The sequence below is a fragment of the Dipodomys ordii genome, unplaced genomic scaffold (assembly GCF_000151885.1).
Source record: "Dipodomys ordii isolate 6190 unplaced genomic scaffold, Dord_2.0 Scaffold24, whole genome shotgun sequence".
In the NCBI taxonomy this organism is placed as follows: domain Eukaryota; kingdom Metazoa; phylum Chordata; class Mammalia; order Rodentia; family Heteromyidae; genus Dipodomys; species Dipodomys ordii.
In genome coordinates, this window is record NW_012267240.1 from 12,125,951 (window position 1) to 12,144,140 (window position 18,190).

An 18,190-nucleotide genomic window follows, 5' to 3' on the forward strand; every position below is an offset into this window, starting at 1 on the left:
ATGTTCACTATGATGTCCTATAAAGCTATCTTCTTTGAAGAATCTCTTGGTTTAAAATTCATGTCTTCTGGCCTAGAGAAGTCCCAGCTGGATGCCTGCACTGGAAGTGGCCATCTACCACCTTCCACAGGGAGGACTCCCCTTCCATGACAGCCTCAGCTTCTCAACTCACCACCCTGCTGCAATGCCAGCCCCAGAACTCGGCCATATTTGCTCCTCAGAGATGGCTCGTGCACCTTACAGCCAACTCCAAAACAGGATGACCAGAATCAGGACAATGTCCTGAACTTAAAGATCTCTTCATTCCAGAATATCTCTGCTGCTGGAGTTTAAACTCCTGCCCAAATCCATTAAGCACTTAGACCTCCTCATTAACATTTACCTAGACCAGAGCAAGAGGAAGTCCTCTAGTTTTGGTCCTGTTTACTTGGAAATTCCTTCTTCTTCCTTCCTTCCAGGTCTACCCTGGTTCATTTTGCTGCTAAGTTGAAAAAAAAAATAGGACAATACATATACATTCCAATCTCTTCTTAGAAAATACTTAGAAATGTGCCTTACTTGTTGATAATTAAATTATTAACTGCATAGTTGCTCATACTATAAAAATCATGTCTTCATGAAGTAGGGATGTTTCCTACTCCCAATGTGACTATTCTATACAAACTATGAATCATCAGTGTCCTTTTTCTGCCCTTCTGTCACAAACACATTCAGTAATTTGACATTAATCCAGTTTTATCCTCAGGAACATTAGCTGGATTAAACTAGAATTGTGGGGTCAATGCTTTCAGGATGACATTTGTAAGTTCCTTAGAAGTCAATTTAAATAAAGCTTCTTCATGAAATTGCCAACTTCATTAAGAATTCACTAACTCCAAATCCCAAAATATGAATCATTTTCAAGGCTGAGGGTGGAGCTCAGTGATAGATTGCTTGCCTAGCATGTGTAAAGCCTTGAGTCCCAGAATTGCATTAGTTATATAATTAATTTTGAAGTTCTAGTGATTATGCAACACATTTTGCAAATTATCTTCTTAAAGATTATTCATTTTGTTCAAAAAACATATGATTAGATTCAATTAAGACCAGCTCAGAGAAATTTAGTCTTATCAGTTGTTACCTGTAAAAACATTAACTACTAATAGCATTTGAAAGGTAATATAAGCACACAGTAATAAGCTGAAACACAGAAATGGTTGTGAAAATGACATTTCTTTCTTATTCCTGATTTCTAGCAACCCGCAATTCTATTTGTACTTTACCGCTGAGGATAGTTCCTTGTTGATCACCGATTGAGATTTCTGTCACTGGATAGCACCTATATTTCTTGCCTACTATTTCCAAAATGAATGGATGCACATGTATAAGAATGCATGTATAAGTACATGTTCATAATCTTTTTTAGATTGAAAATGCCTCCTTATGGACTTGGTTGTCCTGCTAATTGATAGGTGTTCTCTGGGTTTTATGGCATTATATCTGTAAATTTGGAGAAGTAACTGGCCATTGTTATTCCAGATATATTTTTTCCTGTTCCATTCTCTTAAGATGACTCTTCAGAGCATGCTGTATTTTTTTTATTGTTGTCCTACAGTTCTCACGGGTTGGTTCTGGTTTTATTTTTTCATTATTTTTTCCTCTTTACATTGTGATTTTTTTTGAGTTTGGTTTTCAGTGGAACTGCATCTTTGGACTACAAGCCTGGCACAAATGCCTTTAGTTGGATAGTTTTCCTGCCTCTCACTTTCCTCTGTGAAGAACATTCTAGACCCATTTCCTCTTAGTCTTGATTCCTATTTTCCCCTATGGAGGCAAAGAAAATTCTGAAGGGTAGTCCTCTGGGAAAAAAAAAAGAGATGTTTCCTTGATTAGAATACGGATCTAAAGGAAACCTTGTTTTGGAGGAGGCTCTGAATGTCTTCATAGTGATTACTCCACACCAAACCCGCCCCAGGAGGGCCATGGGGAACTTCCTCTGGGAAGGAAATTACGAAGGGTTTCTGGGACACAGGCCCACAAAAACTTAAATGTGCTTCTGAAAACCAGGGTTTCCTTGGAGTTTCTCACTCTGAGACTAACCCAGAAGCAAAGTGTAGTTAGGTTGAAATGACAAGTCTTACCAGTGTCAGCCCTGAAGGCTTCTGTTCCAGAGAAACTGATCCTCTCTGTACCTGTTTGCATAGTTTTGTCTCTGTAGATTTTGGGGACAGTTGTTTGTCCTGCAATTTCATTTCCTTCTTGGATACAAGAAAAGTTACGGATTTTTAGTTTGTGGAGCTTTGTCTTGTTGCTAGAGTGGAGTGACAAACTCTATACTCTTTGTCATGGAGACTAGAAATCAAAAGCTTCTGTAACTCATTTTAGTCACCTCCTGAGTAGACAAGATTATAGATGTGAACCACCACATCAGGCTTCCAATTTTTTGTTTTTTGTTTTGTTTTTCCTAAAAGAGCCTATGAATTTGGGGGGGGGGGAAATGGTACCAATGGATTTGTTTAATGCAATGTTAACACAGACCTTCAATTCATAAAAATACAACAAAGGTCAGTACAATAAAATGAGGTATGATTATGTCTGCATAAAATCTGTCAACATTTCTTTGATGGTTTCTGGGCTTTAAATCACTCAGAAAAGAGTTTCCACATTTATGATTGTAAACAGTTCTTTAATTGTCAACCAAAAAAAAATTTTTTTTGGTTGATTATGTGCCTTTACTCTGGGCCTGGGCACTGTCCCTCAGCTCTTCAGCTCAAGGCTAGCGCTCTACCACTTGAGTCACAGTGCCACTTCTAGTTTTTCTGCTTATGTGGCACTAAGGAATCACTCAGGGCCTCATGCATGCAAGGCAAGCACTCTACTACTGAGCCACCTTCCCAGCCCCGTCAACCAAAATATGTTATAGTTATTTATTTTCATGATAAAGAAGTCAGATAGATGTAAATAATGTTGTAAATCCTATAGAAGATCAGGATTTATAATAAAAGAAGAATTGCATATTGTTCAGAGAAATATCATTTAATAGTGCTAAAAAATGTTTATACATCTCTATCAAAAAGAATCCATCCTTCCTTACAGGAAGACTAAATTTAAACACCATTTTTAAGAGACTGTATTATTTGCTCAGTGCTAGAGAACCTACCATGCTCACAGGCACTGGATTCAATCACCAGGAACACAAAAATAAAGCAAAAAACAAAAACAAAAGAAACCCACCATCACCACCAATAGCAATAACAACAAAAAATTCTTAACTGAATAGTTGGAAACTGAAGAATGGAAAAAAATAACTACTCACAATGAAATCATTGCAAAAACACTTATCATTTGCTTATTCCTGCATCCTATTTGCTGTGAATTTCTAAATGATTACCCTCAAACTATAATTAGAACTTTATATCTTTATTATAAGCATTTCTCTGTGATAATATATGATCAGCTAATAGTAATTTCTAATGTCCCAGAAGTTTTCATTTTAAGCGGTAAAGAAGTTGACCTCAATAATTTCAAAATTATTCGTTTTATTATACTTTATCTGATATAAATGAAAATGCTCTACATTTTCTCTAATATAATCTTTAATGATTGGGAGAGATAGAGAAAAGTAAAAAAAAATACATTTCTTTTTGCAAGAATAATCGAGAGGCTGGGAATGTGGCTTAGTGATAGAGTGCTTGCCTAGCATGCATGAATCCCTGGATTTGATTCCTCAGTACCACATACACAGTAAAAGCTGGAAATGGTGCTGTGGTTCAAGTGGTAGATCACTACCCTTGAGCTGAAGAGCTGAAGGACAGCACTCAGTCCCTGAGTTCAGCCCCCACAACTGACAAAAAAAAAAAAAATCTTTCAGCTGGGAACTGGTGGCTCAAACCTATAATCCTAGCTACTCAGGAGGCTGAGATCTCAGGATCTTGGTTCAAAGCCAACCCAGGCAGGAAAATCATTAGACTCCTATCTCCAAGAAATTAGTCAGAAAAGCCAGAAATGGTGCTGTGGTTTTAGTGGTAGAGTGCTAGCCTTGAGCAAAAGATGCTCAGGGACATTGTCCAGGCTGGCCCTGAGTTCAAGCACCAGGATGAGCAAAAATAAATAAATAAATAACAAAAAACCCCACAAGAAATAGTTATGCATACAAGGAATTTGGGTGGAAAGCAATTAAGTCACAAGAAGGAAAGGAAAAGGAGAAGAATAGAAGGAGGAGCAACAGCAGAAAGAGGAGAAAAAGAAGAAAGGAGGAGAAAGAGGAGGGGGGAGGAGAAAGCAAAGGATAAGGAGGAGAAAGGAGAGAAGGAAGAAGAGGGAGAGGAAGAAGTGGAGAAGGAAAAGAGGAGGAAAAATCAGAACAAAAATACCTCTCTTTTTTTCATAGCTCCATGACTAAATCCTTAACAACGGTAAACACATAAATGGTAGATTTTATCTTATCTTCAAAGAAAATTTAAAAGCACTTTTACACTTTATCACTTGCATAAACATCTTTTTCACAAAATCAAATTGCCCCAAATTCTCCTAATTTTCTATTTAACTAAGGATGATGCTCATTTTTAAAAGTAATGGTGATTGAGAATAAAGCAATTACCAGGCATTTTTGTCCACCCTCTTTGCCACCAGCAGAAACCTCTCATTTAAACAATAATTCCAGCAGTTTAGTGGAACATCTTCCTGTAGCCCTCAGGCTAGTCAGATCAACAAAGTAATCACAACCCAGTGTAACCCCATTAGAATAAGCCACCAAAAACCATTACACCTATTAATTTTTCAGAACTGTGTCAAAGCTGCAGAGTTGCAAAGAATGAAGCGAGAACACAATGTCAAACTACTTTTACAGTGTACCTACTACTTTTCTGTGATACAAGAAAAAAAAATCCTGAAAATGAAGGCAGTCTGGGAATAATAAACACCGAAATGATTCTGTCTCTTTGTCCAAGTTCAGTTTCTGGCTTCAGCAGAATTTGAACTCACTTGAACTCATGGCTAGCATTTCTCTCGCTTAATCCTATTGACTCCATTCTAGCTTCTGTGTGGCCTCTTTCTGCATCTTTTAATATCCTGGTCTTCAAGCTACACCTGGAATGCGCAACCCAGGGAGCCAGTACTAATGAAAGACCACATGTGTGGAGACAGAACAGGAACAGAATGCTAGTGGATATGAAGTCCAAACTACAACACAAATAAGACATCTAGGGATTTGCAGAATCTGCTAGCTTTGCTCTGAACATCAGAGAATTAGAATTGTAATTTATTGCTAGGGACTACTAAAGATGAGCTCTCGGGATTTAAAGGAATATTTTGGAGAATTATTTTGATACAGCAGACTAGACAACATAGGATTTATCTTTCTGTCTAGGAATCTTGGAATGGGTTGCTCTTGCCCACAATCTATTACTCCAGCAAATTCTTCATGTGCTGATGTCTAGACAGACAAACTCTCTAGTCTGCTATTAATGTTTTTAAGGCAAAATAACTTCTTTCACTGACTAGGTTCAGATAGCTAATAGATGCATTATATTTTATATCATATACTTGAAAGAAGATGGTGAGGAGGTAAACAGCAGTCTAAACATTCACACAGTGAGAACAAAGGAGGATATTCTTAGGAGAGGATTGCAAGGGCTGAATAGCTATGTGCATATAAAATGATGTTTATCAAAATGAACTCCAAGAAATAGAAGAGGTTTTTCATTATACTGTTGGCAGTACTTTTCATTCTTTTCTCTTTCTTTCTTTCTTTCTTTTCTTTTCCTTTCCTTTCTTTTCCATTCCTTTTTTCTTTGGTTTATTCCCTTCTGTTGCTCTTTTTTTTTAATTTATTTCAGTACCCTTTGTCTTGTACATAAGTTATTTGATTTGGGGAGGGATAGAGAAAGCACAGAAATGGAGGGATAAAGGGTGAACCAACAGATCAGTGAAATCCACGAGGCACTATGTTGGAAATGAACTATACACTTTGAGGGGAGGGAAGTCAGGAGAGGACAAACTGGGACAGAGAGAGAGGAGATGACACTGCTCAAAAGGAAATGTACTCATTATCTGATTCATGTAACTGTAACCCCTCTGTACATCATCTTTACAATAAATTTTTTTAATCCACACAAAAATAAAATTCAATCAACCATGCTGAATAATTAGTAGCTCCCTCCCTGCCCGCCAATGCCTCTTCTTCCTGTTATTTATCAAATCCCTTTGAAAAGTATAAAATATTATTTAGGATTATCATTAAAATATTACTATTTGAAAGTCAGAACAAAAAAGAGATGGAAGATTTGGTAAAAGTCTTTCCTAAAGATTCAATCAAGATATTTGTCTTTAACTCAAGGGTAAAAGCAATTGATTACTGATCAGATGTAGTTTGAACTTAATATACCATAGCTCAAAGACTAGTAATTGTTTTTATCGTGGGGGATGGGATTGGTAAACTGGGAGGCAAGGAAAGAAGACCATTTTTTGTTTTACTTTTGCAAGTTTGACTTTTGTGATGCCTCAAGATTTAAAACTCTCTAATTGGGTACTTTATATTTCATTAATTACCATGTAGCAGATGAAAGAAAACTGGTATAAAACTTAGACACTTTTCTTCTGCAAGTATAGACCTGCAGACAAAGGAGCATATGATGGAGCATTCACATTGTCAGGAGAGGTGATATTTCATTCATTTCACCTTTGGTCCCTATTCTCATGTCCAACTGCTGGCATTTCCACACATCATTTTAATTGCGGATTACTGTCTGTCACAGAGCTAAGTTTGGGGGCCAGAATCATCTACAAAACTACATAAAGTAGCAATCAGCTCAACTCCCCATGTCCCATCCATCTAAGTCGTGCGGTCCCATGATGGACTCTGAGTGACAGCTATAGAAATTAAAACTCAGCTTCACAAACTTAACTCTATAATTAAAATATTACATTGACAGCCTAATAGCAAATAAGAACTGGTTAAGTTATCCATAGAAGAAAAAAAAAGCAATGAGCTATTATCCATACATTTCAAAAATACATTTTTTGAAATAAATAAATTACTTTTATAATGCCTCAAATGTTTCTGTTCTGGAGTACTTTTTAAAAAGAAAGATAAACAACTGCAATCAGATGCTGCTATCAGTGAACCAGAAAATAAGATGATATTTCCAATTAATTTTGTGCATTATTTGTATGGATGATTGGAGCTTTTGAATAATAAAATGCTTTTTAAGTGATGATTGTATTTTTGCAATTTATAAATAAAAGCTTAATATTTAGTTTATACTTTTTAACTGAAATTTAAAGTTTACTCATAATAAACAAACACAGACATATATACATACATATATGTATATCTGTACACATACATGTATATATGATGGGTCACAGTGAACTATGTATCTGTATTTTACTTACTTTCTAATTGCAAATTGTATTGTTCCTAAAGTTATTTTCAGTCTTAAATGAATTTATATGTGTGTCAAAGGAAGGGGGGGTGAGGAGAGGTTCAAAAGGGAGAAGGGGGGAAGAGATTTTAAAGAAGACCATGGGAAATAGCAAAGCAGAAGGTAAAATGAAGAGAATCATGATTTTAAATATCAATTTTACTTATTTGCACAGTTCATATTCACCATGAAAGCATTCATCCTGTTTTATTCCACATCCAATGTAGAGAAAGGTTCAAGAGGAATGCAAGGAAGACTTGACAGTGAACCGAAGAAACAAATGTGTTCCTACATAAAAACTACAGCCCCTGGCTTAATTTGAATGACATACAATCAACTTTCCTTAACCTGACCCATAGTTTCTCTTTTTCTCCCATGCCTTCCATGATGAATGGCCCACTTAAAATTAGGGGGTATTTGTCAGATAGGTCTGCTTATAGCTTGAGTCAAACGCAGAAGAGATCCATCAAGAATCTGTAGTTCAGAAGTCCTCCAAGCTCCTGTTAGGGTCTTAGGTTCTCTTATTGTATCATAATGGATTGTTTTAGTTAGAAAGCTTTTAAAACACCATGAATAAACAGCTCAAAAGGAGGGGCAAATGTTGCCTCCTTCTCTCTTCTCTTGCAACTATTGTAGTTTAGGCACTAGAACTCTACCCAGAGCTCCACTGTCAGATCAGGCTAGATCGAGTCTAAGAGACTCACTGCTTGCACATTTCTAACCTTCAAGCTACTCTATATTGCTTTTGACATCTTCCCTGGACTCATTTCCGCCTTCCATTAAAGATAAGCTGAAGTACCTGACAAACCTCCAAACAAGCTCCACATGGGTTCAGCTCTGTCACTTGGCTCAGCATGCCACTGTATGAAGGATCCCTTCCTTCCTTCTCCATCTTAAAAAAAATTACTCTTAATGCTTTGGCTATTAAACTTCTATCTTTGGGCCAAAGCCAAGTGTTAATTCCTTAACAATCCTCTTCTTGCTTGGTCAAATAAAAATCATCTCGTTTTTGAGCCAGCCTATTCTCACTGCTTCTTAATGACATTCCCTTTCCTCTTCTTAGATTCTAAGCTTCTTAGATACTTAAAGTACATCTTGAAGCTTCTTGTTTAGTGACTTTTCCAAGCCTTCACTCAATATTGATTGAATTATTAAACAATAAATAGCAAATAATTTTATTTAGCAAAAACTTTTATACAAAATACTAGTTTGAGTCAGTGTCTAAATCATCTTGGCTAGGCCTCTCTGAACAATATAGAGATTTTTACAAACCCATAGAGATGTCTTGAGCTAGGCACCAGTGGTTCATGCCTATAGCTTAACTATTCCAAAAGCTAAGATCTGAGGATCATGGTTCAAAGCCAGCTGACAGAAGAAAGGTCCTGAGAATCTTATCTCCAATTAACCACCCCAAAGCCCCTATTCATTACCAATCCTCACATTTATGGAGGAAATGTGGTTTAATTTACTTTAGCTCAAAGTAGGGGCTCAAAAAGGTTTTATTTAATATTTCTGATTAGGAACCTTTTTATTTTTTCTGAATCTTCTATAACTCCTAAGTCTTATGATAAAATATGGTAACAATGAAGTTTGCATACTATACAAAAGACCAGTAGTAATGAGAGTGTGAAAAGAAGAACTCTGGTCTCTGGTGCAATAGACAGAGATTGCAGCTTTTTCATTATACCAGTGGAGTCCTTTCTACATAGTTTCTTGCCTTACTGTTTCATTATTTTCATTGTTGTTTAGTTTTCCATTCATTCTTCAACCTTGTCGTTTCTTTCTAAGGCCTGTGGCTATAATCTTTGGCCATTTTCTCAAACTCCATTAGAAGAACTTCAGGATGAGCATATTTCAAACTCTTAAGATGACAGTGTGAAGAATTATAGCTGTCTTGCTAAGATAATGCTGAGCTCTAAACTCACCTGTACATTTGTAAAGCAAAATCTTTTAAATTCAAACTGGATGTCAATCTTGATTTTTTTTATTTTATTGTAAAGATGCTGTACAGAGGGGTTACAGTTACATGAATATGGTAATGAGCATATTTTCTGTTGAGCATTGTTACCCCCTCCCTTGTTGTTCTCCCACTATCCCATCCCTCCCTACCTCCCTCACCAATCTTGATTCTTAAGACTCTCAAATGAGTTGTCTGTCAATATCATAGAACACATTGAAATATTAAGAAGAAGAAATGATTCAAGCTAATATCCATGTGGTTGTATATGTAGTCATACATGTTACCCATGTAAGAGGAAAGAAAATAAAAATATGCCAGCATTTCCCTTAGGAACATTTCTTCCTAGTTTTCTTCCAATTTCCCTCATTTGTATGATCGTAACCTTACTGCCAAAAAGTGAATTTGGATTTAGAAGAAAAGCAGAGGTGGATCTAAGCTGCAAATAATAGTAACTGTACTTTTTGTGCTGAAATTGTTTGCAATAGCTACATTCTTTCCTAGGTAAATTAAAAAGAATAACTGCATGGAAATGAAAAATTATTTAAAACGAATGGGTAGAAAACCACTTACCTCCAGTTGCCACAGTGATTTCACGTAGGAAATGACCATAAAATGGAAAATCGAAGGACAGATTCACTCTCTGCAAAGAACAACAGAAAAGAAGAAAAATCAATAATGCACAGAATAGTAAATGTAAAATGAAGAGCCTTTCACTTTAAAAAATAAAAAAAGATGCTTCAAAATTACACCATTAGTACTGTAGTTGACCTTCAAAATGTGAATCATGGATAGTGCTAAACAATAGTTTTTCGAGTAAAGAAATATCTGAAGCATGTGCAAAAAAGAAAAAGTTGGACTATGAATCTCCTGATCTGTTTCTAACTTGTGAAGACTTTGTGGAAGCTGAACTTCAGGACAAGCTATTCTCTCTAGTTGTCTATTGAGGAGGTAATTCTGTCATCCCCATGTATAATTTGTTTGGAGGTTCTTTGTAGTTTGGAAAATTCCTCAAAAAATGGAATGTGCTATCAAGATTTATTAAATGATAATCCAAAGGTTTTATGTTACATTATTAGATACTAAATTTGCAAATCCCATAATAAAATGCAGTTAAATGAAGGAGAATTTCTTCCATCTACATATCTAGATCTGAAGAGAATTTTGTTTTTTTTAAATACAATAGATTTGCTAAATACAACAGGTAGCCTTTGTTTTTAAAAGTTTTAGGATAGTCCACTCTCTCCACTTCTCTTCAATCTACTATTAGAATGCCTAGCTACAGAAATAAGACAAGATGCAAACATAAACGAGATCCAAATAGGGAAAGAAGAAGTAAAACTCTCCCTCTTTGCAGATGACATGATCTTGTATTTAAAGAATCCCATAGACTCCACTCCCAAATTACTCAAGCTGATTCAAAACTTTGGCAAAGTAGCAGGGTATAAAATTAACCCTCAAAAATCAATGGCTTTTCTGTATGCCAACAATGGGAAAAGGGTGGCTGAAATTAGGAAATCAACTCCATTGGTAATAGCCCCACAAAAAGTAAAATCCCTAGGAATTAACCAAAGAAGTGAAGGACCTCTATGATGAAAACTTTAAAAACTTGAAAAAGGAAATCAAAACAGAAATTAGAAAGTGGCAAAAACTCCCATGCTCCTGGATTGGAAAGATCAACATCGTGAAAATGGCAATACTTCCCAAGCCTATCTACAAATTCAATGCAATACCTATCAATATTCCAACCTCATTCTTCAAGGAAATAGAAGAGGCAATCCAAAAATAAAAGACCCCAAATAGCAAAATGAATCCTCAACAGAAAGAACAGTGCTGGAGGAATATCAGTACCAAATTTCAAACTCTACTACAAAGCCATAGTAATCAAAACAGCTCGGTACTGGCACAAGAACAGATCTCAGCACCAAAGGAATAGAATTGAAAATCCAGAAATGAACCCACAGACCTATAGCCATCTAGTTTTTGATAAGGGAGCTAAAAAAATAGAATGGAAGAAAGACAGCCTCTTCAGTAAATGGTGCTGTCAAAATTGGTTAACTACTTGCAGAAAACTAAAGCTAGATCCTTATATATCACCCTGCACTAGAATCAACGCCAAATGGATCAAAGACCTCAGAGTCAAAGCAGACACTCTGAAAACATTACAGGACAGAATGGGAGAAAAGCTAGGTCTCCTTGGCAAAGAGCAAAATTTTCTTTATAGAGACCCAGAAACACAACAAATCAAAGAAAGGTTGGAAAATGGGATTGCATGAAATTGCAGAGCTTCTGAATGGCAAAGGATATAGCTAGCAAGATCAATAGAAAGCCCACGGATTGAGAGAAGGTCTTCACTAGCCACACAACCAACAAGGGTCTCATATGTAAAATATACCTGGAACTCAAAAAATTAAATCCCCCAACAACAAATCTTCAAAGAAACAACTGCCCAATAAATAAGTGGGCTAAAGACTTAAAGAGAAAATTCTCTGAAGAGGAAAGAAGGATGGCCAATAGACACATGAAGAAATGCTCAACCTCCCTAGCCATAAAAGAAATACAAATCAAAATAACATTGAGATACCACCTCACCCCAGTTAAAATGGCTATAATCAAGAACTCTAATAACAACAGATGCTGGAGGGGATGTGGACAGAAGGGAACCCTACTGTATTGTTGGTGGGAGTGTAAACTTGTTCAAACACTTTGGAAAGCAGTATGGAGGTTCCTCAAAAGACTCCACATAGAGCTCCCCTATGACCCAGCAATCCCACTTTTGGGCATTTACCCAAATGTTCACAAGCAAGACCACACTAAAGCTACCAGCATGACTATGTTTATTGCAGCATTATTTTCCATAGCTAAGATATGGAACCAACCCAGATGCCCCTCAGTAGATGAATGGATCAAGAAAATGTGGTATATATACACAATGGAATTCTATGCCTCCATCAGAAAGAATGACATTGCCCCACTTGTTAGGAAATGGCAAGGCTTGGAAAAAATTCTATTAAGTGAAGTAAGCCAGGCCCAAAAAACATAGGTCCCATGGTTTCCCTTATTTGCACTAACTAGTATATGTCTGAGTCAAGCAGAAAAGGTCAGATAAGTTGATGTTAGGGAAATGAACCCTAAGATATGTATTCAAATATTTTTTCTTTCTTGCGATTGTTCTAACACATTTATAACATTATTTCTTTGTTGCTTTGTATGTCCCTCCCCCACAGTATAACCCCTGGCTTCACTGTATTTGATGTCGGTATAATTTGTAGAGGGGAAGGGGAAAAACAAATCGTGGACCCATTGCAACAGTGAGATGTACAAGTTGTTATGTTGAAAACGAACTTTACAACTTTGGTAAGGGGGTGAGGGGTGGCGGGGAGGTTGGGGGGTGGGGGGAGGATGGGAAGGGATGGGAAGGGGAAACAAAGGAGGAGGCTACAATGCTTGATAAGAAATGTACTCATTATCTTGCCCATGTAATTGTAACCCCTCTGTACAGTATTTTCACAATAAAAAGAATTTTTAAAAAAGAAAAGTTTAGAATAAACAAAAATGGTTAGTAGAGTAATTGTTTGGTATGGGGGAAAATTGGAGAGTCTTAAAATGAAATTTCATAAAGTGTGTGTGTGTGTGTGTGTGTGTGTGTGTGTGTGTGTGTGTTCTAAAAATGGTCCTGAAGGTTTGATTCTCAATTTCTTTTTCTTTTCTTTGGTCAGTCATGGGCTTGAAGTCAGGGTCTAGGTGTTGTCCCTGAGCTTTTTTGCTCAAGGCTAGTGCCCTACTACATTAAGCTACAGTACCACTTTCAGCTGTCTTGTGGTTAAATGGAAATAAGAGTCTCACAGACTTTCCTGTGGATCTGTGATCATCATATCTCAGCTTCCTATCTAGCTAGGATTACAGGCATGAGCCACCAGCACCTGGCTGAATCTTTGATTCTTAATATGAAAAAAGTGTACGTGTATATATCTGTCCCTTAATTTTTTTCTTTTTTCTCTTTATTATGATCAGGGTGATGTACAGAGGGGTTACAGTTACATAACGTAATATGTATATTTTCTGTCAAACTTGTTACCCCTTCCCTCCTTTTTCTCCTACTTTCCCTTCTATCTGTGCATTTAAAAAGATAATATAAACCAAAATTTTAAAAGAAAACACAGCAGAATGAAAGATTCAAGAGTTTGAATTCTTACATTTATAATACCTATGTTATTTCTAAGGAAAACCTAAGCAAAATACTGACTTATATGAATCACCCAAGGGTTCAAAGGCAAACAAATCAGCTTGTTGAGAGCCTAACATCACATACAAAGTACTGGAGCAAAATGCTATTATGCTAAACCCGCACAAGTCTTACATTATATCTCTCCCAGGGTACAAATTTTAAAAAGCCAGAAAAGTACACCATCTTGAGTTTAGCTCTTTGCAATTTTGCAAATAATTGTCTTTTCATCTCACTAGAGATTTCTAACAACTCATTTGGCATGAAATTAATCACTCAAAATCTACAGTGACTTCTTAAGTATGTTTTCTTTCTTTTTCAATGAAAGCTACATCTTCATAAAAGGTGTCTCATCATGTCTATTCTATGCTGACTATTGGGAACAACTGAACCCATTTTCACACTACTACTTGGAATGGGTGATTGATGATACTCAGATGAGTACAGCAATGGCAAAAACATCTATCTCCAAGGAGATGTCAGAAAGCATTCCAGAAACATACTTTCTCTTCTAGATAGGTCACCATCATTCTCGTTTCTATCCAGGCTGGTAAGCTGGTAACATTTACCCCTTAAGCATTTTTATTGCCAGAAACAAATCTTGTTGAAATATTTATCACTAGGAAACTGTCAATTACCACCAAGTTTGCACTAGACAAATGTAACAGGAGTTTGTCTCAACCACTGCACATGTTTATGTTGTTTGGAACAAAATTCAGGTATAGATAGATAGATGTATATTACACACTCATGCATGTATGTATATATAACATATATGCTAAGAGTTTTTTCTTGGGTCATATATAGTGGTTTACACCTGTGATGTCAGCTACTCAGAAGGTAGAGTTTGAGAGGACCACAGTTTTAGGCCAGCTAGGACAAACATTGAGGTACCCCCCCTCCCTGATTCTAATAGAACCAGGCCTGCTGCTTCATGCCTGAGCCCACTTCCTTTGGGGGTATAGATAGAAGATTCAACATTCAGAGAACTTGCCTAGCAAGTACAAACCCATGTGTTCTAACCCAGGGCCAGCAACAACACAAAAGAAATTCTTCTTTTTAATGTTTAGAACCTCAAATTTATTCAGAAATATTAATCTTTGGAGTTGGGAAAGATAGAGGAGAAAGATGGAAGGGGTGACATGGATCAAGATGCATTCTAAATAGAAAATAACATGTTGAATTAAAATTCCTTTGTACAACTTCTTGAAAACAATAAACTTAAAAAAGAAAAATACTTATCTATCAAGACATTCCACAAAGTCTAAACAATATAAAAGAAATTTATAACCATATAGTAAGAATACTTTTTTAAAGAGAGAAAATCCTGACAATGTCAAGAGAAATACCACCTAGTCATATACTTGCAACCAGATAAGCAACTGAGATCTCATTGGAAGTAATGGGAGTCAAAAGGCAGTAGAATGAAATATTCGGTGTTGAAAGAAATTTGCAACCAAGAATCTTCTATTAGGAAAACCACAGCTGAAACAAGAAGGCATTACCAGATAATCAAAAACACAGAATTTCTTGAAAAGCAAGCAAGTCTGCCAATCAAAATGTATTCATATATCACCACAAAGAACAATACCAATGATGGAAATGCTTCCGGGTTTAAATGAGCAAGTCACCTTTGTTGTCATCATGGCCTGCTCCATTCTGCTACAGGACAGTAATGACAATGTAGGCAGATGGTCTTTTCTACAAAGTTGTGTGTGTATTCCACACATTTGTCTCCCGTCACAACAGGGACTCTTCCCTGTGTGTAGCCCATGACCTCCTTATAGATGATTTCATTCCTGTTATCCGGGAATCAAATGAGCTGGCCATATATCCCTTTCTTACTTCAAATCACTCCGTCTAAAATCTTGTCCCAGGGAATATTACCAACGGAGTGATACAGCAAGGGATTTAAAAGTTAAGAGAGACAGGCTTGAGGAACTAATAGAGAAGAGAGAAGGAGGAGAAAAGCTGCAAAGTCCCAGTGCCAGATTAGTGATGGGGCACAGAACTCGCTTTCACTACATTGGTCTCATGCATTAGCCTGGAGCCTTGGCTCCTCCTAGGCACAGGTGTGTGCCAGCATGCTCTACCTGGGAGCAGAGATTTTGAAATAAAAGGGAGTATTACCTTGTCCTAGGATGGAGAGTACACAGGAAAGATGCTCCCAATAGTGAGTGGGTAGATATGCAGAATCCAGGTTGTTTGGTGCAAATTTTTCCCAACTCCTTCCATCTGTGACTGTGGCCTTTCAATCACATATTGCTTTCACAAAACAGATCCCCCTGACACTTCTGTTGACTACAAACAGATGAGCAGACACACTTCAAGGTCGCTTACTAAGATTTCTAAGTGTGCACACATCTCTTCTTGCTTCTCTTCCCTATTTTTCTCATATCCCCCTACTGTTTATTTTTTAGATAACTGGAGACTCTGCTTATGCTCTTTTTTCATTCTTAGTGGAGGTTTGAACTCAGGACCTCACACCTGCTTGACTATACTTGCTCACCAGGTACTCTACCACTTGAGTCACACGAACTTTTTGCCAGTGCTGTAGGATTCTTGGATTTCTCTACCCAGTTGGATTTCACCTCAGTCATAGATCCCAGTTTCTTGAGTTAGGTTGGATTATAGAGTGAGCCACCAGCACTCAGCTTCTGCTAATACTCTTTTAATCATCTAAAATTATAATCCTGAAAAGAAACTCTTCTCAATTGTTTGTTAATTACTTAGTAGTATTACGAGGACAAATGAATGAAAAGCCCTAAAGATGGAAATCTCTTTATAAGAGGAAACTAGAATGAATGCATTCATTATTGCTGATCATTTTTTTTAAAAAAATCTTGAATAACAACTGCTTTTTTGTCTTTTTTGTTGTTTATAAAAGTAAATCTGTACTTCTCTGGTTCCCCTAAGTCTCTTTAGTTAATCTTTAAAAAATATGATCTTGCTGACAACAGCTTGTGGGAGGAAAATTACTAGCAACTAAAATTTCATTAATTGCTGATCTCATGAGTTCATGAGGGCAGAGAATCAAAAAAAATTACAGGGAATATAATACCTTCATATTCAAAAATGGACTAATGAATTAATCATTAATTTTACAAATATTCTAATATCTTATTTTTAAGCATTCAAATAAATTTTTTGAGAGTCATATGCCAATCTCTTGAGGTGATCACAAATAGACTATTATTATTATTATTATTGGTAAAAGTAACTGATGCAATTTTTTTCTGACAGGAATGCCAAAAAGTAGGTCAAACAAAATCTTCAGTCACATTTTTACTTCATTTTTTTCTATGCGTGCCATAGACTTTAGGAAGAAAAGAATAAAAATTAGATGATCATGATAATTTTAATTTATTTTGGTATGACGTGTTCTTCCAAAAATGCATGGAACAACGAAATAAATTACCCAATAAATAACTTAGTTGAATAACTTATCTTGGAAGGCAGGTAAGACGGCCTTACAATTCAGCTACCCATAAGTCCATGACATAATTATCCGAGAGTTTACTTGTTTTATTTAATTAGTTATTATCTTTTAATAATGATAAAACACATCTTTTTTACAGCATGCTTTTCATGGAACTTGATGGAACTTCATTTTACTTTTTGAACCACTCTTTTCTGATTTTTGACTGATCGAGAATGATTATACAATAAAGACACTTTTGGCAATCTACTTTTGGCAATAAGTGGTTGTGTGATTTCCTTAATCATTTAATGAAGCGACATTTAAGCCACAGTTCTCTCATCTGCAATGTCAACATACTTATTTAAAGGCTTTTAAAAAGGCTCAAGTTACTGAATACTACTAAGACTTTCTTTTTTATTTTTGAGATGCTAAAATAGATTTTATTCATACAAATCAGAACAGAGTTTATACTGCGTTCTTTGTAGTCCTATTTTAGATGATTTCTTTGTTGCTTTGTATGTCCCTCCCCACAGCATAATCCCTGTTTTTACTGTATCTGATGTTGGTATAATTTGTGGAGGGGAAGGGAAAAAACAAATTGTTTAAATAGGGATGCAGAGCACCTATTGCAACAATGAGATATACAAGATGTTATGTCGAAAAACAAAGTTTATAACTTTGGGGGTGGGAGGGGGTAGGGGGTGGAGATGGGAAGGGATGGGAAGGGGAAACAAAAGAGGAGGCAAGAATGCTTGATAAGAAATGTACTCATTCTCTTGCCCATGTAATCGTAACCTCTCTGTACGGTATTTTCACAATAAAAAATATTATCTTGAATTTATAGAGACCAGATATTCAAAGTTTATTGAAATCATTCCTGCAAACTAACACAAACTCACCAAGACTTTAATCTTAATCACTGAATTAATATATTTATGAAAATATCTGACTTAAATAGTTCCTTAAAGCTAGTTTCCCATATAAAAATAGTCCTTGTAAATCAACACAGAACTAAAAAAATGGCAAAGCCTCCCATGCTCCTGGATTGGAAAGATTAACATCGTGAAAATGGCAATACTTCCCAAGCCTATCTACAAATTCAACGCAATACCTATCAAAATTCCAACCTCATTCTTCAAGGAAATAGAAGAGGCAATCCAAAAATTCATATGGAACAATAAAAG

General features: G+C 36.2%; 1 protein-coding gene across 1 annotated transcript in view; it reads right to left on the reverse strand.

Moving 5' to 3' along the window:
* Plxdc2 (plexin domain containing 2) overlaps positions 1-18,190 on the reverse strand; it is a 394,422-nt gene that overhangs the window by 158,689 nt on the left and 217,543 nt on the right. The window contains exon 4 of the mRNA XM_013014718.1: positions 9,934-10,003. Within this exon, the coding sequence (XP_012870172.1) occupies positions 9,934-10,003 (70 nt within the window). The remainder of the gene's footprint in view (positions 1-9,933; positions 10,004-18,190) is intronic.